Raw genomic sequence first — 21311 nt, forward strand, 5'->3', positions numbered from 1 at the left:
CCTCGATTAGTGTTAGCAGGTCTAATGCACTCCAATCATTTAACCTACAGGGTAGGTCCCAGCATGAATGATTCTAATAGTAGTAGCCAGGAGTACTGTGCTAGTAGGGGTAGTTGTCAGACGACGTCCCTCTCTGGTTAAGGGCGCTTAGCCTTAGCTATGATCCTCATCCTTCCGGTTCTCTACTGGTGCTGGGTTTCAGAGAGACAGGAAAGTGGCCTCTCTCTCACGAACAGCCCTTCGCTCGCAAGTGGGTTACTCGGATTACTGGTATACCGTCTTCGTCCGCTTTACCCACCATCTTCAACATGAACCATTTGACCCGGGAGCAGGCCCGGGCCGTTGTGGACAATGTCCGGGTGATAAACGGAGGCTTGACGGCCGAGGTTCAAAATGCGCTACCTAGAGAAGCAAAGGAAGCGTTTAAAAACCTGCAAAGCATGGCGGGCGGCTCGATTGTGCATGTAGCCGAAGATTTGTACGACGCGGATACACGGTTCATCTTTGAGCTGATTCAGAATGCAGAAGATAATCGTTATGCTCATGCTGCTAGTCGTGGCGAGGAGCCATCTCTCCATTTCACGTTACACCAAGGACATATCACAGTGGACACGAACGAGGATGGGTTCTTGGAGGATGATGTGCGGGCTATATGCAGTATTCACCGAAGCACCAAGAAACAAACAGGCGGCTATATCGGCCATAAGGGCATTGGTTTCAAATCGGTCTTCAAGATCGCTTATAAGGTGCAGATCCAGTCAGGATCATTCTGCTTCTCTTTTGAGCACCATAAGGGGGAGAGTGGGTTAGGGATGATCACCCCACTTAATGAGACCCCCGAGGATCTTCCTGCAGGAGTAACTACGCGAATATCACTTTTCCTGATACAACCCGAGAACTACGGAGCCCGAGCAAACGAGCTGCTGGAACTCCCAGACACGATCTTACTGTTTGTCCGTAAGCTGCGGAAACTGACAGTCGAGATAGTCGGCCTTGAGTCTCGAATTACCTACCAACGCCACGAGGATACATCACGGCATGTGGCTACACTTGTAAAAGACACGAATGGCAATAAGGAGGAGAAATTCTATCATCTAGAAAAGACAATTCTTCATGACCTCCCAAAGCATCACAGCCGCCCCGCACAACATGAGGCAGAGGTCATTCTTGGTTTCCCAATAGACGTCGCATCCAGCCCCCTCATTGAACCGCAGTACGTATATTCATTTTTACCCATGCGCCATGAGGGGCTTAATGTAGGTGGCGGGTACCCTAATTGTCTCTAGGTGTAAGTGCGCTGATTACTCCACAGTTCATCATTCAGTCCGACTTCATCACTCAGGCTAATCGCCAAGGGATTCATCAGTGCCCTAGAAACTATGCCATTCGTGAGGGGATTGTTGATTTGTTTGTACAAGCTGCCCGTAACTTCTGCAGTCACCAGACACTTAAATACGACTGGTTGCAGTATCTCCCAGGGCTGCACATTCAGGACCACTTCTGGGCCGATCTTCGGGACATGGTTTTTGACGCCCTCAAGGAGTCGAAGATCCTCCTTTCATGTAAAGGTGTCTTGAATCACCCGCAAGACCTTCAACGACTATCTCCTCGACATTGCGATCGGGATGGCCAGCCTCTGTTGGATGACATAGATCCTGAAGCCTATCTTTCGATGGACTATGATTGGTCCACGCACGCTGAGAATTTGATAGAGCTGGGGGTAACCAACCTATCCTTTAAGAATATACTTGACCGACTGGACCCATACCTCCAAGGACCGTTTCCGCGATTCCTCGACCCGACCTTGGACGACGACTGGCACACAAGGCTAGCGGTTCTGCTAACACGCGCTATCACAAGGGACAATAACAAGTCTACATTAACTGAGCGAATCAAAAGAATGGCCCTTATTCCCATGTCAGATGGCCGTCTTTTGTCTGCGTCTTCCACTGATATATTCTTCCCCAAGGACAACGTAGGAAATCTCATTCCGGACGATCTGAAACTGGACATTGTTAAAAGAGACGCTTTTGAGGATCCGGAGAGACGGAAGCTTATAGTAACATTGGGAGTAAAGGGCTGCACACCAGCCCGAGTCGTCCAGGCTATTCTGGGGAAGTACAATTCTGCTACTGGTCATACCCTGACGAGCTCTGTCAATCACTTGGTTTACCTTTTCAAAACCCTGAGAAAAAAGGACAAGCTCGATAACCGGGTTTTCATCATGGATCAGATGGGCAAGCGTATCTATCATACTTTTGTCCTTTTCGGTGCCGATATAATTGTGGACGACGTGTATTTCGAAACAGTGGGAGATTATGGCACAAAGGATCTTTCCCGGAGGCTGCGCTGCGTACCTGAAGGACAGGAAAACGTTGACATTGACATACATATCATTCATGATGCATATATAAGTGCGGTTCCACCTGAAGCCCGTAGTAATGGCCGTTCTTGGGAGCAGTGGCTGGAAGAGGTGGCACTGGTGCGCCGTATTCCGAGACTAAAACATCGCCAGCAGGACCGATTATCCACATTATGTCAGTTGATTGCGAAGCACCAACCGATGACCTTGGTATGGACCTTGAAGACACATTGGAATAGCTACAGAGACGAACTTACAACTGGGGTGATTAATGGCATTGAATCGACCAAAGTGGCTTGTCGGAATTCAGTTAACCTCAAGCAACTCGGGTTGACCTATTTCCCCTCAGCCGAATTAAGAAGGCTTTGCTCTGAAGCACACGTTGATAATCTTTTCGGCCGCTTCCTGGATGTACCTGCTGGCTTGGCTAGGGATGACACTAGTGAATGGGGCTTTCTCGCCTCGTTTGGAGTACGCTTCGACCCAGACCTCCCAATGTTCGCTGAAATATGCCACTGGCTGGCGGTCACTAGCATTAGCAACCCACCACAGACAGCTTTATTCAAGATGTACAAGGAAATTTCAATTCGGTTCTCTGATGAAGATCCCGAGGATATACAAGAGTTGGTGTTCCATTGAATAGCGAAAAAGACAATATTTGACTGACTTTGTGACGTGTAGCTATTGTTTCCGGAGTCGCTCAATTATCTATATACCAGTAGCCACGGGGGAGCCTCCCTTTTTGGCATCACTCAACGATTGTATCTGGAAAGGACACCCCTGGCTTCGGACAAAGCACCCTCTCGCCATTCATGATCAATATTCTAATGACCCCCATATGGTATATTTGTTCAAAACCAAACTCGGACTTCCCGATGCCGACCTTCATACATATTTGAGCGAGCTGCGATCGCGCAAAAGTGATCTCAATGTGCTCATGGATGATGACCTACACAATATATACAGCGTGATCTGGCAGAACATACGGGAGCCCAAGGACCATGACCGAACTCGGTATGAGACCTAAAGACAATGGTGGTAAATTTAGTCCAATGCTTATAAAGTCTAGGCATATGTGTACAGAGCAAAATCTAGTGTATCTGCCTGCAGAACGAGCTTGGCTGACGCCAGCATCTTGTGTCTGGGCAGACGCCCAAAGGATCGGAGAACAATACGGAATCAGCGCAGTGTATCCGGAGCTGGAAGACTTCTTCCGGATTACACTCAAAGTGCAGGTTCCCACCACAGCAACTTACATAGAGCAACTTCGGAGATTAGCCTCCCATGACCCCGAGAATGTGGCAGAGATCAAGAATGCCATGGACAAGATGGTCGCACTATCCCCGGGGCCTAATGATCTCGAAGCCTTACATGAGATTGCATTCCTGACAGTTGAGATGCCCAGTGGAAGTGTGGAGTTGTTGCGGCCTACGGATACATTCTTCATTGCAGACCGAATTGAATACAGGTCTACATTTCAAGGCAAGGTTCCCATCCTCGACTTTTCCCTCGAAGACGTCCGACGGCTGGGCCGGCTACTGAAGTCCCTTTCTCTGGAAGACCGGTATATCTCCAGGATAGTACAGGAGAAGACAATGGTTGAACAGCCATCATCTGAATCGTCCCTCAGTGAAACAAGGGCATTCCGGAGAAAGGCGAAGCACATATACCGGTGAGTCGTGAAGCAGAGAACTGGACTTTTTAATAATAACAAGTCTTTAGTTGCGCATTGCATTACCATACAGGTAGTCTGGAACTAGAGAACTCGCAGATACCTCAACAATTGATGAATGCTGTTGTCTATGAAAGCGATGGGTTCAAAAAGGTTTCAGCTCTTCAGCTGAACGAAATTTCAGCTAGCGTACAGAGTGACACGGGTTTAGTGCATATCGATGATAGTAATGAGACGCTACGCATCTATATTCCCAGAGATCGTAGTGACCGTCAGCGTTGCTACTGTCTAGAGCTTCCCAATGCACTAATCCGCTTGTTTGGCCTTCGGGACCCCGCCGCATTCCTAACCTTGCAGTTGGTGTTTGCTTCCTCAGAAGACATGATTGACCATGTGCTAGACGGTAATGGTATTATTCGGATATCCGACGAACCTCAAGTATCAATATCGTCAGACTTCGACGGTGACGCTGAGAGCTATTCTCTCTCCGATCTCGAGGACATGGCTAATCCCCAAGAGACTTCCTATACACCGCAATCAACGCCGGCAACAGTGAGGGAACTATCCTCTATCTCTAGCTCGACAGATGGTGACAATATGAGAAGATCATTGCATTCTAATTATCGACATGGACAGTTTTCATCAATTGCAAACAATACAGTGATGTTAAACCATTCATCCACTCCTCCATCAGAAAGAAGCGCCGAGCCCGACACCTCCGAACAAACCTACGTTCAGCTATTAGACAAGGTTATACGACTGGCACGACGAGTCACACTTTCTCAAGCGTTACAGCGACCAAATGTCACAAATGAGCCAGTATTCAGACTCCAGGGAGAGACTCAGCTAGAGCATGATTTCAAAGTTGGTGCCGCAGGAGAGCTGTTTGTCTGTAACCCAATACACTCTTTCTAGTATCCGAAACTGACTTGCTGGTGTCTTCAGATATTTGAGCTTCTTTTAGCGGAGCTACCAGGGTTCAACCGCACAAACTGGCGAAGCAACATTCGGAAGAGGGTCATTGTGCATCCCGAGTATCAAGATATTACCCCGTGGAATGGTGCTGAAACCGCAGATATAATATATCACGATATCAACTCTGCTCTCACGAACACCCTGATTGATACAGGGTACCTGTCCAATGCACAATGGCATGGTGCCCGCCCGACGTATTTCATAGAGGTGAAGACCACCACGGGAGAACTCGAAAGCTCGTTTTTCATGAGTAAGGGGCAATACAGGCGTGTATGTTACTCCAACTACATTTCGGGTTCTATTTTGTGTTTCGATAATACCCATACTGATGGAGCATGTATAGATGCAGAGAATGCAAATTTGGCCTTCCGATGGATTCCCGGACGAGGTCTATATGGTTTTCAGGGTATACCACTTAGGTAGAGACAGTATGAGAGTGAAAGCTTATGTTGATCCTGAGAGCCTACGGCTACAAGGAAGGTTGACATTTACATCGGAGACATACAGCGTCTGCCCCAATCTGGCATAATTGGAAATTTGCAGAAAGAAGGCCATTGTATATTTCTGACAATGTATTGTAATATTGCGAATCGTCGTTAAGATAAACAGTCTACAATCATAGCACAGCTGAATAAGAAAAGGAGAACGAAGCAACTCATAAGTGAGGATATGTACAACTACTGAACGTTCAGCTATGCAGACACCTCGCGTTGAGGCAGAATCTAGATCTAAACACGAAAACTCTCAAGCCTACATATAAGAGATAGAATGAGCAAAAAGCCTTAAATAGCCTACGAAGCAGCTGCCACATCACAATTTCCCTACTCTTAATATTCATCTGCGCTGGTGGTCCTCTATTGTCTAGTGATTTGTAATAGATTTTATGCTTCGTAGTTGGCTGTACCTAGGTTACTATCCTAGGCACTGGTTTGTGATCTTACATCCAGCGTCTACAGATATCCTATACTTGCCATTCCAGGAGGATCACAGGTAAAATTAGTTAAAATATGCCTTTTAGGTTGAGAGACCATGTACTGGTACCGCTAGTTCTCTGTTTGTAGGGTCTTTTTGTTAATCAAAAAAAAAAAAAAAAAAAAAAAGAAGAACAACCCATCATGGCATTTCCCTAGTGACATTGCACTACTATACACAAGCATCCCAAACTATCCATCAACCTCGGCATCGCCTAACCCCAGACCCCATCTTACAAAGAAGGGTTAGCGTTCTGAACCAGCTGTTCGAAATAAGCCTGCAGAGTCATGTTAGCACGGTACTCCCAGGAAGCTAAAGTGCAGAAATTCTCACCTGGAACCAAGTACCAGCCTCCGGAGCAGGCGTCAACGCATCAGCATATCCGCAGTGAGCATCGTAGCGCTCTGCAGAGGAATCAGAGGTTCCGTCACTTTCACCACCGGGCTTAACCCAGACGAAAGCATCGACAAGCTCATCACCAGTATCGGTGGTAGGGCGAACACCGAAACCCGTGTTCTTCACGTTGCACCAGTCGCCCCATTGGCTTTGACCGGTGGGCTGGTTTCCGTTGCGACCTGTGTGGATTTGTTAATCAATACTCAACGATGCGAAGGATAATTGCCAAGGACACACCAGTATCAACGATGAAGTGAGCATCGAATCCAGCGCTCTTCAGCTGCGGGGCGAAGTTGTTGATGTACGTCTTCTCATCGCAGACGCTGCTGCCCTGTGTGTATGAAGGACAGGTGTCGATAGACCAGGCGTTGTAGTTTGCCACGTTCGTGGCCAAACCACGGACGGCGGCGGGGGATCCTGCGTCCTTGTATACGGAGGCGTAGAGCTCGGCTGCTGGGCCGATGTTGGCGGGCCAGCCTAGCCATCCGGCGTGACCTGTTGGGTGTTAGATTGGTAGTTTCAGAGCATTGTCTGGGTATATGGGGGAATGCTACGCACCGGCATCAAGGTACATCGCAACGTTGGGCAGGTTCAGCTGCTTCAAGGCGTAGTTGGTACATTCCAAATAGGCGTCGTGGGCGTTGGCGCACTTTTGCACATTCATGTTGGTCACCAGGTTTGCCAAGCTGTCGGGTTCTGGGGGATGTCAATAAGTTACTCGGTTTAATAGGCGACTTTGGGTTGAAATTTGAAATGATATGTGTACTCACCGATAACCAGGATAATCTGAGTGTCCGAGTATTTCTCAACCTGCTCCCGGATGGAATCAATATACGCCTTGTACTTCTCGACTCCACCATCGCTAATCAGGTACTCTCCGTTACTAGCCAGTGCCGCACAGTCCCGGTCAGGGAGATCGTAGACGACGAAGATACCCGCAGTTGGGGGATTCGCTCCGGCATCGTTCTTGCTCTTGATATCCGCGAGGAACTCGCCCATTTGGGGGACTTTGTCTGCTGTGTCACTGTGAGGTTTCCGTTTAGTAACTGGTTTGGTTCAATTGTATGGAAAGGAAATCTTACAGCCAGTGGAAAGACGGTACATTGGCTGCAGCGCTGGCCTTCTCAGCGAGCGAGCCAGTCATGGATGGAATGGCAATGCTCTCCACCTCGGACTTGTAGTAGGGGTTCACATAGAGGTCATATCCCTCGAAGGGATTTCCACCTGCTGTTGCGGTAGGAGCAGGGGCGCTTGACGAAGGAACGGACGACGAAGGAGTCGGGGTGACGCTCGCTTGGGGAAGTGCTCTGGCAGCGGAGAAGAGCAAGGGCGACAGAGCCCACAGGGCCTGCATGTTGAGGGTGTGCATTATGAACGGACAAGATAACTTGCTATCCACGATACTCTGGAAATGATGAGTTGGTGTACCGAACTCGGGACTACTACAGGATATTGAGTCCCATTTATATGTATTTCTCCGTCTAAATGCATGTCATTCTGTGAGATTGCCGAAGGCTAGAGGAATATGATTCGGCTAAAGGCAGATGTCACCGGCTCTTCAATTCATGCATCCTGTTTCATCCTTCTCATTTCAGATAGAGGTGTTGTCACTTCAGTAGCGGAGGCGGATTCGCCCCGTAGCGGAAAGGGAGCGGAGTGGGTGATCTTCATCACATCGGTACTTCTCAAGGCTTAGTGTGGTGTTTATTGTATGTACCTTGCAGCTCGGGTAAATTTCATGTCCAGTTGAACGGATTTGAAATTGGCGTATGTAAATAGGCTATGTGCTGTCCTAAACAAAACCCGACACCGCAAGCAGCATCTTATGCCAGGATATTACAAACAAGCGATCAATAGCTTCATGATCACAAAGGATTGATAACAACGTCTGGGAAATTTTTTATATGACAAAAGCCCTAAAATGGAAATTAATAACTGAAGAAACTCAAAACATTTCCCGTTTCATGTATAGGGCTGTACGCCGGGAAATCTGCATAATTTCTCCGTCTAGGTACTATAACAATGAACGACTGGATAATCCCGGAATAATACATCCAGGATCACTACAACACCTTACTAGGCACCATTCAATACTGCATTTAGGCTTTGCAGATCTCTGTTTGAGGTTCAGTTGTTGAGGCATCCTCGGTCCGTGACTTGTGTATCAATCTGAAAAGAGATGCCCGTCTGATGGCGCCAAGATGCGGAGTAGTTTCTGCAGGGAAATTATACAATCGGATGTTGACGGTTCGACGGGCCGAGTTCCCATGGGGAAGGATTGCCCCACTGAACATTTTGCATAATATACTGTGATTAAACTTATGAATACTAGTATGAGAAACAGCTGCCTGCCTGCCTGAATTCCGACTCACATTTAGATATGGAAGTCCAGTACTTCAGACAAAGCCTTTGGCCGTGTATCCTAGTCTTTTGCTCGAGAACACAGCGGTTTGACCTTCTGAACACTCTAGGATACGCCGTGATATATATATTTAGGTTAACTATACCGCGCCGTGATAACTAAGCAGTTTACTGAATTATATATAGTTTATAGAAACACATTGATTTACGAAGTAGATATATGGATAATTGATGATTCAATTGATTTGAATATCAGTAATAGTCAAGATTCAGCATACCTCGGACGTATGGTGTCCGCCTCACAAATTCGTGAACAAAAGAAATTACGGTAAAAGACTGTCAAAGCCTGTGTAAAATAACATGGAAGCGCAAGTAGCTAAGCAATTGGAGGAGCACGGTTGCATTCGGCAAGAAATCGGTGCAACCCGTCCGATCCTTCATATTCAGACGCACTTTCAGGAAACCCGGTGCTGGAGATCTCATGGAAGTATGCGCGGTCGCCGAGTTCGCTGATGTTGATACTTGAATATCCAGAGGACGATGATTGCTGCCACGGATTCTCGCCAAACATGGTTATGTCCTCGAAACTGAGCTTCGGCCCAGAGTCTCTGAGAAGCTCAGGTGAAGCCTCTGTGTTGTTCTCTGAAGACATCATGGCTTGCCAATCAACTTCTTCGGGTGCTTGCGGCTCAGAGGGCCCTTTTGAGAAAAGGTAATCCACCGTCTCTGGTGATGCGGGAACACTGGGAGCAAAGGGGAACAGAAGAGCAATGTCTGCACCTGTACGAATATTGAAGTCCTCGTCCTGCATAATCTTCCCTCGTTGGACTCCAACCTCATCACAGAGCCGCTCGACAGTGGCTGCGTCACACCCAGGGAATCTCACCCGGAGAGTCGACTTGTCGTGGAGCAAGATAGGAAGATCGCCCAGGGTTGACAGACGCTTGAGGTCGTTGAGGACAGCGGCCAAGTCTTTGAGAGCACGCGCAAAGTCGGCAGAGAGGAAGTCCAAAAGACCATCCGAGTTGATAGTCTCCGAAGCGAAGGCTCCGGACGGGTCGAACTTCTTCTGAAGGCCAAAAGCGGTGATGGTAGGGGAGAGCTGGAAGTCAACAAAGGATCCCGGAGCAGTCCGAGGGATTCCCGTCATCTTCCGCTCGGCCTGATCTTGAAGCGCGCTCACGGCTTTGTACTTCTTGTTCCCGCTAACTTCATCAATGCCATCAAACCGGACTTTCTGTCCCGAGAGGAAGAATGCCCGGACACCCATGGATACATTTTGAATGACCTGAGCGGGTGCAGCTGGGCCATGTGAGAAATACCGGGCACCCCCGATCCGGCCGGCACCAATAGTATAACCTCCCGCCGTACGGCCGAGAGTACCGCCGGTCAAGTTTGGACGAAGAGTGGACGCAAAGGGCGCTTGAGAGGTGAGGCGGCTGATGTTCGACGCAACACGGGATGTCTTATAGGCAGCGCGGTCACCCTGTAGTCCAGTCCGGATATAAGAAACGAAGGCTCTCGCACGAGTGGAGTAGTGACGGCGACGGGCCTGGCGAATTGCTGCGGCGCGGTTGATGGGTTGATTCGGGGTTATACGTGCATAAGCTGGCTGAAGTCGAAGGCCTCCATGTTGGACTTGCTCTGGGAACTTGGTCCTTATGGCTTTGCAGGCCTTCTCGTAGGCAAACCTGGGGCGGCGTTAGGGCGGAGATATAGTCCGGATAGAGTGGATAAGGGATTACTCACCTCGCTGCTCTCCAAAACTTTGGGAGCAGCAGGTGCCCGCTGGAAGGCGGCATCCTGACACTGATGAGGAGAGACGGTCTAAAATAGACGCAAAGATGGAGAAACCATCTACGAAAAGGAGAAATGGATAACTAGAGATCCAAGGAGAGGAGAGGGAGTGGATGACGAGTGGGTGCCTGATGATAACGGCATAACGTGGCGGTGCAGCACATGATCGCCACTGCGTCATTCGAGTCATCCTGCCGGCACGTGACTCGCCGGTTCCTTCCGCTGGTTCAGTACAAGACGATTTACTACTACTATGTGTTAATGGTGCGTGGCATATGTATGGCAGCCATGTTGCTTTGTTTGGCATGGACTTCCCATCACTACGCGGCGAGTTACCCAATAATTCATTCAGTCGTAAGGCGCCCAGAAGCGCAAGCTTTTACAGTTACTTCATGAAAACAACACTTGCCTTCAGCTTTGCCCTGCCGTGTCAATTTCGCCCCATTGCTTAGCAAGGACCTTCTCCTGATGCTTTTGGACGAGGATAGATGTTTTAGAGCATTTAATCCGCAAATTCTCACTGATTATTAAAGACAAACAGTTGATTATGTTTCTCAAGTGTTCAGACCTGGAGCTGGGGATAATTGTAGGACGTGTTCTAGGTGGTCTAATCTCAATAGATGAAAGACGGCCCCGATGTCATGAGAGTCCAAGATTGCCATGGTGTGTACGTTGAGCTTATCAATGGACGATCTTGTATATACAATTCAAATTGAGGAATATCTATATTCTAATGTCATCTGACCGTAATATCACAATATCATAATCTACTCATCATCACCAAAGAAAACCTTAATAGGAAGCCAGCTATCACCGCAGACCTTAAAGCGATCCTTCATGTTATCAAGCTGGCTAACCTCCTCATCTGTCAAGTTCCAGCCATCAAGTTCAAAGTTAGCATCAATGCGCTCCTTGCTAACAGACTTAGGAATAACACTACAACCCCTCTGGATACCCCACTGCAACAGACACTGCTGAGGTGTCTTGCCCTTTTTCTCCGCAAGCTGGAGCAGCGTGGGATCCTTGTAGAGCGGCGAGTTCGTGGAGCCAAGACAAGAGTACCCAGTCGAGTGAATACCCTTGGAGGTATTGTAAGCAACCAACTTCGGGGAGGGGTTGTTAGGGTGCAGCTCGATTTGGTTGACGGCGGGGACGATCTTGGTGCTAGGGTCATTGAGGAGCTTCTCGAGGTTCTTGATGCCGAAGTTCGAGACACCGATGTTACGGACCTTGCCGGTGGCGGGAAGCTTCTGCATCTCTTGCCATGTCTTGATGAAGTCCCAGTCCGGGAGGTGCTTGGACGTGTCCTTGGGGTCGGTGCTGCTGGGCCAGTGCACGAGGTAGAGGTCTACGTAGGAGACACCCAGGTCCTTCAGCGAGGACTCAATACCCTCGGACACGCGGTGGTGCCAGGTGTTGTCCAGCTTGGTGGTAATCCAGATCTCTTCGCGGGGCACGCCGGAGTCCTTGATGCCTTGGCCCACTTCAGCTTCGTTACCGTAGGCGAGGGCGCTGGGTAGTGTTAGTTTCACTGTTTGTATTCTTGGTAGACCTGGGTTAATTGGGGAGGGAACGTACGTGTCGATGTGGCGGTAACCCTTCAGGAGAGCATTCTTGACGGCCTCCCGCACTTCGTTGGGCTTGGATTGCCAGGTTCCCAGACCAATGGCGGGGATCTTGGCCCCGGTGTTCAGGGTGTAGGTCTTTCTGTTGTTTAGAAGTCATGTTAGTTGATGTGTATTATTTTCTGGACCTGAGGGTCCACGGGCACGCGGGCACTCACTTGGTGTGCTGGAGGCTAGCCATTTTGTGCAATTGAGTAAAGGACAGGGGATGTTTTCCTCCAACGCGTTAAAATAAATTGTCAGAAAACCGATTCAGAAAAAGAGCAAGAGAGAAAGATTATAAATGAGGGGTAAAAAAGATAATTTATAAGTTACTAGAAGAGACCGAATGTTAGGGCAGGTCCATCCAGCAGGATGATGTCAAAGGAGGGGCGCGCGACCAGTTGCCCCTCCAGCGGTGGGGAATTTCTTCCTACTAACGTACAATCCCGACATTAGCCCTGACCGATTCTATCCGACCGGTGACTTCAAATTGTCCAGTGAGCGCTATTAATGACAAAGCTTGATTGAGTTGAAACCAATAATTGTCTTCCACATCTTCTCAAGGACTCCATTAACATTAGCAAAGCTCCACCGTGGCCGGAGAGTTACTGCTAATCTATTCTTGGACTCGTTGTTGCTTCAAGTGCCTGGATAGGGAACGTGTTCTTTTTGTCGAACCAATCATTCTATTATGGATTCGTGATCTTAGAGTAGTATGGTATCAGGGACTTGGCCTTATCACGTCTTCATGGGTTAATTGGATGGCATCTTCCGCTATGGGGGAAGACTCTAACCCTGACGAGTAACTCTTTCCTGGGTTCCATACCCGTGAGGAACGCACTTGTTCCGAGTTCTTGGAGGGTCTCTACACAAGCTTATTAACTTCTTATGCTTTAATAGACATAATACACGGCTTTGCTTACTTCATAGTAATATCAACGTTCTGGCGAAATTGTGCTATACTGAGAATGTATCCCGCCACCTGAATTTTGTATCGGATAGAACCAATAAGGAAAGGCTATCTAGTATACCGTCAAGCATGATCTCAGTTCTAGATATCCAAGACAGGGAAGCCTACAGTGTTTGGAAATAGGATATGGTATTGATGGGGAAAGCGATGAACTTGACGCCCCGCCTTAACTTCAAGGAAGCAGTAGCTTGTCAATAACGGCACTGCATCTTGCAGGTCCAGTTCCCGCGGGTTCTCATACTTGACCAATACTTTCAAGGCATCGTAGTATTCCAGCTCGAGTACTGTATTGGCCATCTCCTGTGACAGCTTGATATCGACCTTGTGCTCGAGGAATGTCTGCAGGACTGATCCATGGCGTGCATTAAAGGCACTCATGACAAGCTCGTTTGTCACTTCGATCTCAAAACCGCTTTCCAAGATCAGGTCAAGAATAGCAATATAACCCAAATCTTTATTAATCTTCGTGGTCACCATCACGGCATATAAGACTTGCACCTTTTCGCATCTTTCACCTAGGCAATCAGGAATTCTAAATCTGTTAACTCTAAATATTGCCGATCTGCGGCGTTCATAAACATCTCCCGATACAATTCAACTTAAGGGGCGAGCTTCCAGAGGCGTTTTAGCATGTCAGTAGTACACTGGGTGTTACCCGATGCTTCGATCAGTATTTCCTTAAATATACCAGGGTGATTTAACGTCAGAAGATGTTTCATTACTGCCAAGCTTCCCCTGGCTGCGGCTTGCAATAAAAGGGATCGAGTCGCCTCAGTGATTGAACATCTGTCGAGAACTAGTCTCAGTATCTCAAGGCTACCTGTCCCGGTCGCCATGTGGGCATGTATTTCATTGAATTCAAGATAGCCGAATCGAGCCTCAAGCATCTGGATAATCTCGTCACTAGAATGGTCATTCCGGAGAACCGCCTCGATTACCTCCAGAGATGGCTTCTCGACCGCCGTATATCGACGCAGCAGAAACTTTGTCATTTCGTCACCAGATCGACCATTCTTAACTGCGCTAAGCAGGACCTGGCTTGATGTTTCTGTCAATCTGTGTTGATACAGGAGCTTTGGTATTGTCTTATCGGAGTCCACGAACGTTAATGCGTTCTCTATCATGGCGTCGGCAATTTCTATCTGTCGGCCGTCCTCTTAAAATGATATCCAGAATGATGTTCCCCTTTCATCGAGTTCTTCGTAAACGCGATCAAAAACCATTTTGGAACCTTCAGACCAGGTTTCATTTCAAGCAGGGCTTGCAGCGTTTCTGGGCTCCCCCACGTGTTTTCAACGTATTGCAGCATCATTTGGGCCCACAGGTTATCGTTCAACGGACGGTCCATCAACGATACAACGAGCGTAACCATTACATTCCCATCATGAATTTTCTTCGCACTGCCTGCAATCATCTTGGGCGTGAGTTGACCTCCGGCTTCGAGGAGAAGCTTGAAGATGGTTGCCATTCCCCATTCGGTGGTGCGTTGCAGAATATTCTGAGTGACCGGCCATCCATGATCAAGAAGCGTTTTCACCATCTCGCAAGTCGGGTTTTGTTCCAGGGCCTTCGCCATAGCCGCCTCGGTTACCTTGATTGGCCCAACACGCCTCAACTGAAGCTCCATTTTTAGTCTCGTGTTTTCCTCTCCATCTCCGACATATCCCAGCATTGCGATGGCGTCACATGTGATGATGGATGGATCATTCCTGTCGAGAATGTTTTGCAGAGTATCAATCTCAATAGTACCGATAGCATTAACCAGTATCTGGGGAGTGATAGCAATATCTGAGGCGCGACTCATAACTCCCTCAATAGCCCCATAACACCAACCACACTTTTCAATCAGCTCCGCCGTGATCTGGAGATTCTTGTTATGATCAAGCAAGCAATAGATCGAAGATTTCCTTGCCTGCCCGCCTTGCGCGCACGATAACTTTCTCCGTGATTAGGCTAGGCTCGATAAGACTCAAGAATCATCGGAGTGGCTCTATGTCATTATTCTGGACCAAGGCGTTCAGGACGCGCTTTTGCAGCATCTGGTCTTTTAATTCTCTCATAAAAGCCTGCAGAGTATCATAGTGGCCATGAATTGCAGTCGCTATGATACATTGTTCTTTCACGTCGACGTCGAGATGATGGTGCTGGTCCCTGCGAAGAATCTCACCAAAGCCGAAGACGCAGGAAAGTAAGAACCCTCGACCCTGGGATCGGTGGTAGTTCCGTAATAGCTTCAGCATGTGGCCACTTTCCACGCTTTCTATCTTCTGGCGGTGGTGTGACCACATCTAGCAGCTCAATGGGCAGTTTGGTCCAAAATGGTTGAAAAAGAAATACTGGAGCCGTTTGGAAAGAGGTAAGGTAGTGTTTGCTCAGTTGTGTTCCCCAGCGTGCACACTGTGTTCTGCCCAGTTTCGCACGGGATAGTTATACATGCCTTTCTTATAGGAGTCAGTCTCGGACAGTGTTACGGTAGCGTCCGCACTCAGACCAATTTGCCCAAGAAAACGATCTGCATCTGGCAAGCCACACGTCTCGATCAACTTGAGAAGGCACACCTCTGCGGCGAACTTGTTGCACTTTTCGCTGTAGTATTCAGGCCTGGTCTCCCAGAACTCTCGCACAGCAAGATGGGGGGACCGGAGTACGAGCACCCTCTTCCGTTGTGTCGAAGATCACAAAATTAGTCAAGAGACTCAAGACATCTTCCTCACATATCTCAGAGGCCTCGATATCTACCAAACCTGTGATAGCTCTAGAGAGATCTTTCCAAGTATGAACCCGCGTTGCACAGAGCATTCATTTCAGCGTGTTTCGGAATAGAGACACGGCTGTCCCCAAGTATCTGCCGCCAACATCTGACTGTCAGCGGGTTGTCATCTTTCACACCATTCCACGAGTGGTCAAGGTACTCTCTATATCGACACCATCTTACTGTCTCCGCCGCCATCCATGCACACGACGGGATTAGCTGCACCTGGGCGACCTGCTACAATGTCCCTAAGTTCACCGAGGCTACTGAATTCTTGGCGCATTCTGTTAACGTGCACTTATGTAATGACAAGATGATCCTCTAGAATCAATCCTTCATTAGATTTACTATATTACCTGAATCTATCAACATGACTGTGGGAAAAAGATCTCGCTTAGGAAGAACAACAGCGCTGGGCCTGATTAGGCAGCATCAACATATAACCTATATATAAATGAAATTAAAACGTGTCCAAAAGAGACCTCTACGAACCTGCAGCAATACTTTCCCTATCGACAGCATAGATACTTCTCTGGAATTATATAGGCAGTCAGGCACTAGCACTCCCACTTCCTCTGTTGTCCCTGCGGCAGCAAATATCGACCCGCGCTTGCTGTAATCGACAAAATTTACCGTCACAGTGCCACCACCGTGTCGCTCAAAGACGCTGCGACACCAATGATAGCATGCGAGGATGTTTAGTATTTAGTCTTGCAAGCTGAGAACAAAGCTCCGCTGAACCCTGGCTTTGCGTATTTTTTTTTATATAGTATATTTGCTGGCATCTACCCTTGTAATATAGCTGGTCTCGTACCTGCCAAATGCACCTGGTATAATGCTTTGAGTTAGTCCCTCCTTAACAATGCAAGCATCCATCGCATGATTCACAAGCCTGATCTATACACTTAATCTCAAAACCACCAACCATGAGTCCATACACAGCCAAGAAGGAAATAGCTAAAATTCACATGGCCGTATGTGGAGTCAGTGCATGTCCTGGAGTGTTAATTTAGTCAATTTCTCCTTGTCTAATAGTCGTATACTAGGGCATAGAACCATGCTACACAAGAACTGCAGCTCACAATATGATTGATATAGAAAAAAAAAAAAAAAAAAAAAAAAAAAAAAAAAAAAAAAAAAAAAAAAAAAAAAAAAAAAAAAAAAAAAAAAAAAAGTAGTCCTTGGACATAGGATCCCACATCATGTCTGGTTGTACTGTATCTACCATTGCTTCTTCAGACCCATAAAATCCTTGTCCTGGGTTATAGCATCGCCCGCTGCCTCAAATACCCTGAGAATTTGAGAGTTTCTCTCCTTCACATCACTTAACATAATTTCAATTGCCGTCGCGGCCTGCTCTGCAAGAAGCTTCTCATCTGCTTTTAATGCTTCATCGGCAATCTGATGCAACCGCTTAAGCCAGTATAACCATCTCCAGGGACTAAATCCACCAGGTGCTCGTTGACCTAGCTCCGACTGGACAAAGGTGAAGCCACCTCTTCCAATAGTACTGTTAGAGCAATTATTCCATGAGACATCGGATAAGAGTATGATGTTATGCCCGGCTTCTCGGATCCAGGCACATGCAGATGGGAGTAACGAAGCGATAGTATGCATTGTTCGGTGATGGTCTTCGTCATCCGGCTCATTAGAGCTGCCAAGAGGACGCTCGGACTCGAATGTATTACGAAAAAGGACCAGAGCTATCTGGCAAATCCGATCGTTTGCAATGCGCGTGGATGCAAGCTTCGCAAGGAAGGATGCAGCATTAAGACGTTGCTTTGAGCCCATTGCCGCGCAGTCTTTGATCCACAACTCTGTCATATCTGTCACGAGGAACGGTAGGTCGTTCCAGACGGTACCATCGGGAGTTCTAGCAATATCGATACCAGCCCCCGGTGCGGGCCTTGTTAGAGGCCCGCGTCCCCGCGTCCTGAGAATATCAAGGATCCACCTGTCTTGCTCAAAGCTTTCGTGGGAGATATGTCTGGCGCATTGGTAATAAACATACCAGAGAGAATGCAGATACGGCTCGCTCGAATCAATAGATTTCCGGCTCCGGCAATAGCTTTGGCCCATATACCATGCTCTGTTAAATGCTACAGATCGGAGGAGGTCGAAATTCCCTGCTCGAGCAGCCTCCTCCAGATCTAAACGATCCGCTGAGGCGGATATAGCGAATTGGGAGGGTGTATCCCGCGGCGGTGAGCTTGGTGAATCTCTTAGTAAGTCGTGCATCCTGAATTCAGGAACGTAAATATGTTGGCAGTACAGATTGCTGATAAGGTTGACGAAGGTGGATCTCTGGAAATGGGGTGAGTGTAGGAGAGATAGACTTCAACGCATATATCATCTATGAAAAGTGCAGGTTGAGGGATAGATAAAGAATGGTAAGGGGATGTCGTCTTTACGGCAGGCAGCAACGTTGTTTCGCCTCCAAATCACAACCGTCTACTATTGGTGACACGCCACTCGATCAGGTTAAAAGATCCACAGTGATCAGCAGAAGATGTGGCCAGGACTCGATACCTGAGTGGAATCCTGGTGGGACTGCACTCTATCTAGTGCTGTATTACTTCATACCAGAGGTGAAATACAATGAGACGCATTATAGGAAGCAGAATTTGAGATAATAGTTCTTGCTCAATTCTGGTATGGCATGGAAAACAGGACAACATATACTGCAACGCAGGAAACTCGTATGTGCCCCTCTACATAGTGACTACTTCTCAACCAACCCAATAGCAGCAACAGAACTACCCGCCTCTGTTAACCACATCCTGACAGATGCACTTTCTAGTGTAAGAATCATAGTAGCACTCTTTATCCTCAATTGCGTCGGTACACTGTGTGTAGAAGTTAGCATACTCCTGGAGTAATGGAGTCCAGGGCAAGTTACTATTTTGAAGTCGCAACGACAGATAGCGCGCAGCCCACTTTGTGACTTATAATGGCATTGATTGGTTTTCGGATCGCAGTCCTAGTTTAAAAAGATCAGGCCCTTCGCCTCGTATCTCAATGAACCTTGGAGACTTACTCCTGGGTACTGAACCTGGCGATTGTTTTCGTTTCTGACATCCAAGTCATTGGATGAAGGGGACCCAGGGCTCGCTGGGCTAGCTAATACTCCCAGAGCAGTAGAGAGGGCAAGTCCAAAAGACATAAGTGGAAAAGCTTTCATGATGACAGCATGCACCTCTTATTGTTTGAGAAGCAGGATTGGTGTTTTGGAAAAAGAACTTGTGTTTTCATCTAACCTCTAGTATGTCGGGTCTGCAGTCATCTTATATAGACTCGATTTCAATCCATGGTGGGAGTTCTTAGACCGGACTACAGTCGGAGGTCTACGAGTCGTTGAAGGCTGGGTATCTGGGCAGACACGCAACAACAGTAAGGTACATGGGAACATTTAGGCTATCCCAAAATGCCAGGCGTCTCCCCAAAGAAGGAAGATGCTACATCAACCACTTGCTTGAAGCTATACTGTTAGCTGGTTGCTGGTATACAGCCACCGGCCAATTCCGCAGTGGACTATCCGCGGGCTCCTTTCCCCGAGCCGCACAACCGAGAAGGGTACCAATACAGAAAATGCATGGCCTCAGTGGATATCCCCTATTGACATTTTACTGGTGGACAGGCACCAAATCCTGGGAGATCGTCGCCCGCACTAAGCGAGAAGCATACGCCCATGCATTAGTGTTGTCTTAAGGAGATTGCGGCACAGTCGACCGACGTCAAGCTTATGTGTAATAGCAACAGTGTCTCTAGAAAAGTGGAGTAGCTCACAGCTCCATTATGATCGTATAATCATCCATGACTAATGCTTGATCCATAGTTATAGTACTTCTGACACTCGACCCTCGGCATCAAGCTTTCGTGGGGGCTGTGTTCCCTGTCCAATTTTCATTCTCGGCCGAGGCAACCTTGTCCATGAATGCATTCCTGCTTCGCATCTGAACGCGAGGTAACATTGATACAAAACTATATGAGACCACGTGCTCCTACTGGCTTTGCCGATCACCAACTCTAAACCGTGAAGGCTTGATCTACCTGGACAGAGGCGGACGGCATCCCCTTCTATCTATAGGTAGCCGAAGCAGGTTCCCACCTCAAGAAGACCAGGCCAGGGTAGGGCCAGGCGCTTCTTCTACCCTTTTCCAACATATATTTAGCTAGTTCCGAGTGAAATTTCTGTTTAGGTAGCACGTCCAGTTGCCCCTAGGGAGACCGCAGATCACGTTGCCGCGTGATCCGCCGAGTGACGTTAAATAGTAACCAAACCAAACCAAACCCTGAAGGCTTCCGCCGTTAATTATTGATATTATCGATATGAGGCGACAAGCGGTTGCGATAGAGTCGTCCATAGATAATTGAGTATCTACCGAATGGCATCCAGTCCTCAGTAGGCTACGTACGTGTAGCTGATACAGCTTCATTCTGCCCTTCTTCCCCTGAATCACAACAAACGTCAGTTGATGTAGGAAAATCATTACCTGCACTGGAAGCCCGGCGGCAACGTCATTTGTTAAAATCCCTCAAGCACTGTGGTCATTGATCGCCGTTCAGCAGGGATTCCGATCCATATGAACAGGACACGGTGTGGAAGCGAAGGAATGCTTCAAGGTTGTTGAAATAACCTTCTTGATTAGGCTTAGCGCCTGAGCGTTCTTTGTATGATAGCTTGATTAGGTAGAACCTCACACACTAATAGAGATCAACAATGAACACCCAAAAACTTTCTGAGCTTCAAGACTTTTTTTTATCCTGGGTGTCCGGGACGGCCCGAACTACTGGAATCAAACTAACCAGATGAAGACTAAATGAGGTCGAACCCGTCGGGCAGGCGGCGCAGGAGTACATACCCGAAAAATAAAATTGGCGAGGGTGACCCTTAGGACAAAAATTACGCTGAATTACATTGTTCCGAAATTCTAGTTCTTTGTTTACTATACTAGTAGATAGCCTCAGTTTGCGAAAGATATATGTTCTTGATAAATATATATAGTGTCAAATTTCCTGGCAAACTCTCCGTCACGCGAGGTTCTTTAGAAGGATATATAATTGGAAATAACACAAGGAACAGTCACCAAAATAGGGCCAGATTTTGCCATAAATTAGTTCTGCTCCCAAGAGGAAGAATTATGCGGGAGGTCCAAGTGTAACAGCTAGGTTTGTAAATTTCAATACGGATTAAATACAATAAAACCTAGATAACCATCCTCGTGGCACGACCCACAACTAAAATCACGTGAAAGTCTAAGGATCACCCTTAGCATTTTTAGTGGTGAGCTAACCTCTAACCTTGCAACGCAGGGCGTTCGTATGTTCCGACACAGGGCAACAACAAGCACCGCAGACCAATTATGGTGTATAGCGTAAAATCACTAGAATTATCCACCTTCACAGTGTCAGCCAATGAAACTTGTTAGGCGAGTCGACGGCGTATC

At 47.6% G+C, this 21311-nt stretch overlaps 8 protein-coding genes across 8 annotated transcripts; 1 reads left to right on the forward strand and 7 right to left on the reverse strand.

Moving 5' to 3' along the window:
• Window positions 1-308: 308 nt before the first annotated feature.
• BDV38DRAFT_284907 (uncharacterized protein) lies at window positions 309-5538 on the forward strand (the record flags this gene model as incomplete). Its single annotated transcript, XM_032060373.1, has 7 exons — window positions 309-1256; window positions 1313-2985; window positions 3044-3376; window positions 3432-4034; window positions 4085-4922; window positions 4980-5279; window positions 5353-5538. 7 exons carry the CDS (start codon window positions 309-311, stop codon window positions 5536-5538), a joined length of 4881 nt encoding a protein of 1626 aa, XP_031911533.1.
• Window positions 5539-6213: 675 nt separating this feature from the next.
• Window positions 6214-7746, reverse strand: cbhC (putative cellobiohydrolase; the record flags this gene model as incomplete). Its single annotated transcript, XM_032060374.1, has 6 exons — window positions 6214-6258; window positions 6315-6556; window positions 6615-6872; window positions 6936-7073; window positions 7148-7401; window positions 7460-7746. 6 exons carry the CDS (start codon window positions 7744-7746, stop codon window positions 6214-6216), a joined length of 1224 nt encoding a protein of 407 aa, XP_031911534.1.
• A 1368-nt stretch (window positions 7747-9114) lies between these two features.
• Window positions 9115-12341, reverse strand: BDV38DRAFT_272813 (NADP-dependent oxidoreductase domain-containing protein; the record flags this gene model as incomplete). The annotated part of the gene is made up of 4 exons (XM_032057557.1): window positions 9115-10413; window positions 11357-12047; window positions 12114-12242; window positions 12319-12341. 4 exons carry the CDS (start codon window positions 12339-12341, stop codon window positions 9115-9117), a joined length of 2142 nt encoding a protein of 713 aa, XP_031911535.1.
• Window positions 12342-13193: 852 nt separating this feature from the next.
• BDV38DRAFT_284911 (uncharacterized protein) lies at window positions 13194-13589 on the reverse strand (the record flags this gene model as incomplete). Its single annotated transcript, XM_032060375.1, has 1 exon — window positions 13194-13589. The coding sequence occupies one exon, from the start codon at window positions 13587-13589 to the stop codon at window positions 13194-13196; it is 396 nt and encodes a 131-aa protein (XP_031911536.1).
• Window positions 13590-13613: 24 nt separating this feature from the next.
• BDV38DRAFT_252379 (uncharacterized protein) lies at window positions 13614-14000 on the reverse strand (the record flags this gene model as incomplete). Its single annotated transcript, XM_032055120.1, has 1 exon — window positions 13614-14000. A coding segment is annotated over one exon (289 nt), but the record flags the coding sequence as incomplete, so codon positions are not given.
• Window positions 14001-14250: 250 nt separating this feature from the next.
• On the reverse strand, window positions 14251-14916 carry BDV38DRAFT_284912 (uncharacterized protein; the record flags this gene model as incomplete). The annotated part of the gene is made up of 1 exon (XM_032060376.1): window positions 14251-14916. One exon carries the CDS (start codon window positions 14914-14916, stop codon window positions 14251-14253), a length of 666 nt encoding a protein of 221 aa, XP_031911538.1.
• Window positions 14917-15018: 102 nt separating this feature from the next.
• Window positions 15019-16279, reverse strand: BDV38DRAFT_252381 (uncharacterized protein). Its single transcript, XM_032055121.1, has one exon. The coding sequence runs from the start codon at window positions 15398-15400 to the stop codon at window positions 15089-15091; it is 312 nt and encodes a 103-aa protein (XP_031911539.1). The 5' UTR covers window positions 15401-16279; the 3' UTR covers window positions 15019-15088.
• Window positions 16280-17033: 754 nt separating this feature from the next.
• Window positions 17034-18246, reverse strand: BDV38DRAFT_252382 (DUF3632 domain-containing protein). The gene has a single exon (XM_032055122.1). The coding sequence runs from the start codon at window positions 18100-18102 to the stop codon at window positions 17086-17088; it is 1017 nt and encodes a 338-aa protein (XP_031911540.1). The 5' UTR covers window positions 18103-18246; the 3' UTR covers window positions 17034-17085.
• Window positions 18247-21311: the final 3065 nt, after the last annotated feature.

This window comes from Aspergillus pseudotamarii, assembly GCF_009193445.1.
Source record: "Aspergillus pseudotamarii strain CBS 117625 unplaced genomic scaffold BDV38scaffold_43, whole genome shotgun sequence".
Lineage (NCBI taxonomy): Eukaryota > Fungi > Ascomycota > Eurotiomycetes > Eurotiales > Aspergillaceae > Aspergillus > Aspergillus pseudotamarii.

Excerpts from the sequence above, each read along its gene's own strand:
- BDV38DRAFT_252381 (XM_032055121.1), bottom strand. The coding sequence starts at position 15,400 with ATGTGGTCACACCACCGCCAGAAGATAGAAAGCGTGGAAAGTGGCCAC.
- BDV38DRAFT_252382 (XM_032055122.1), bottom strand. The coding sequence starts at position 18,102 with ATGCACGACTTACTAAGAGATTCACCAAGCTCACCGCCGCGGGATACA.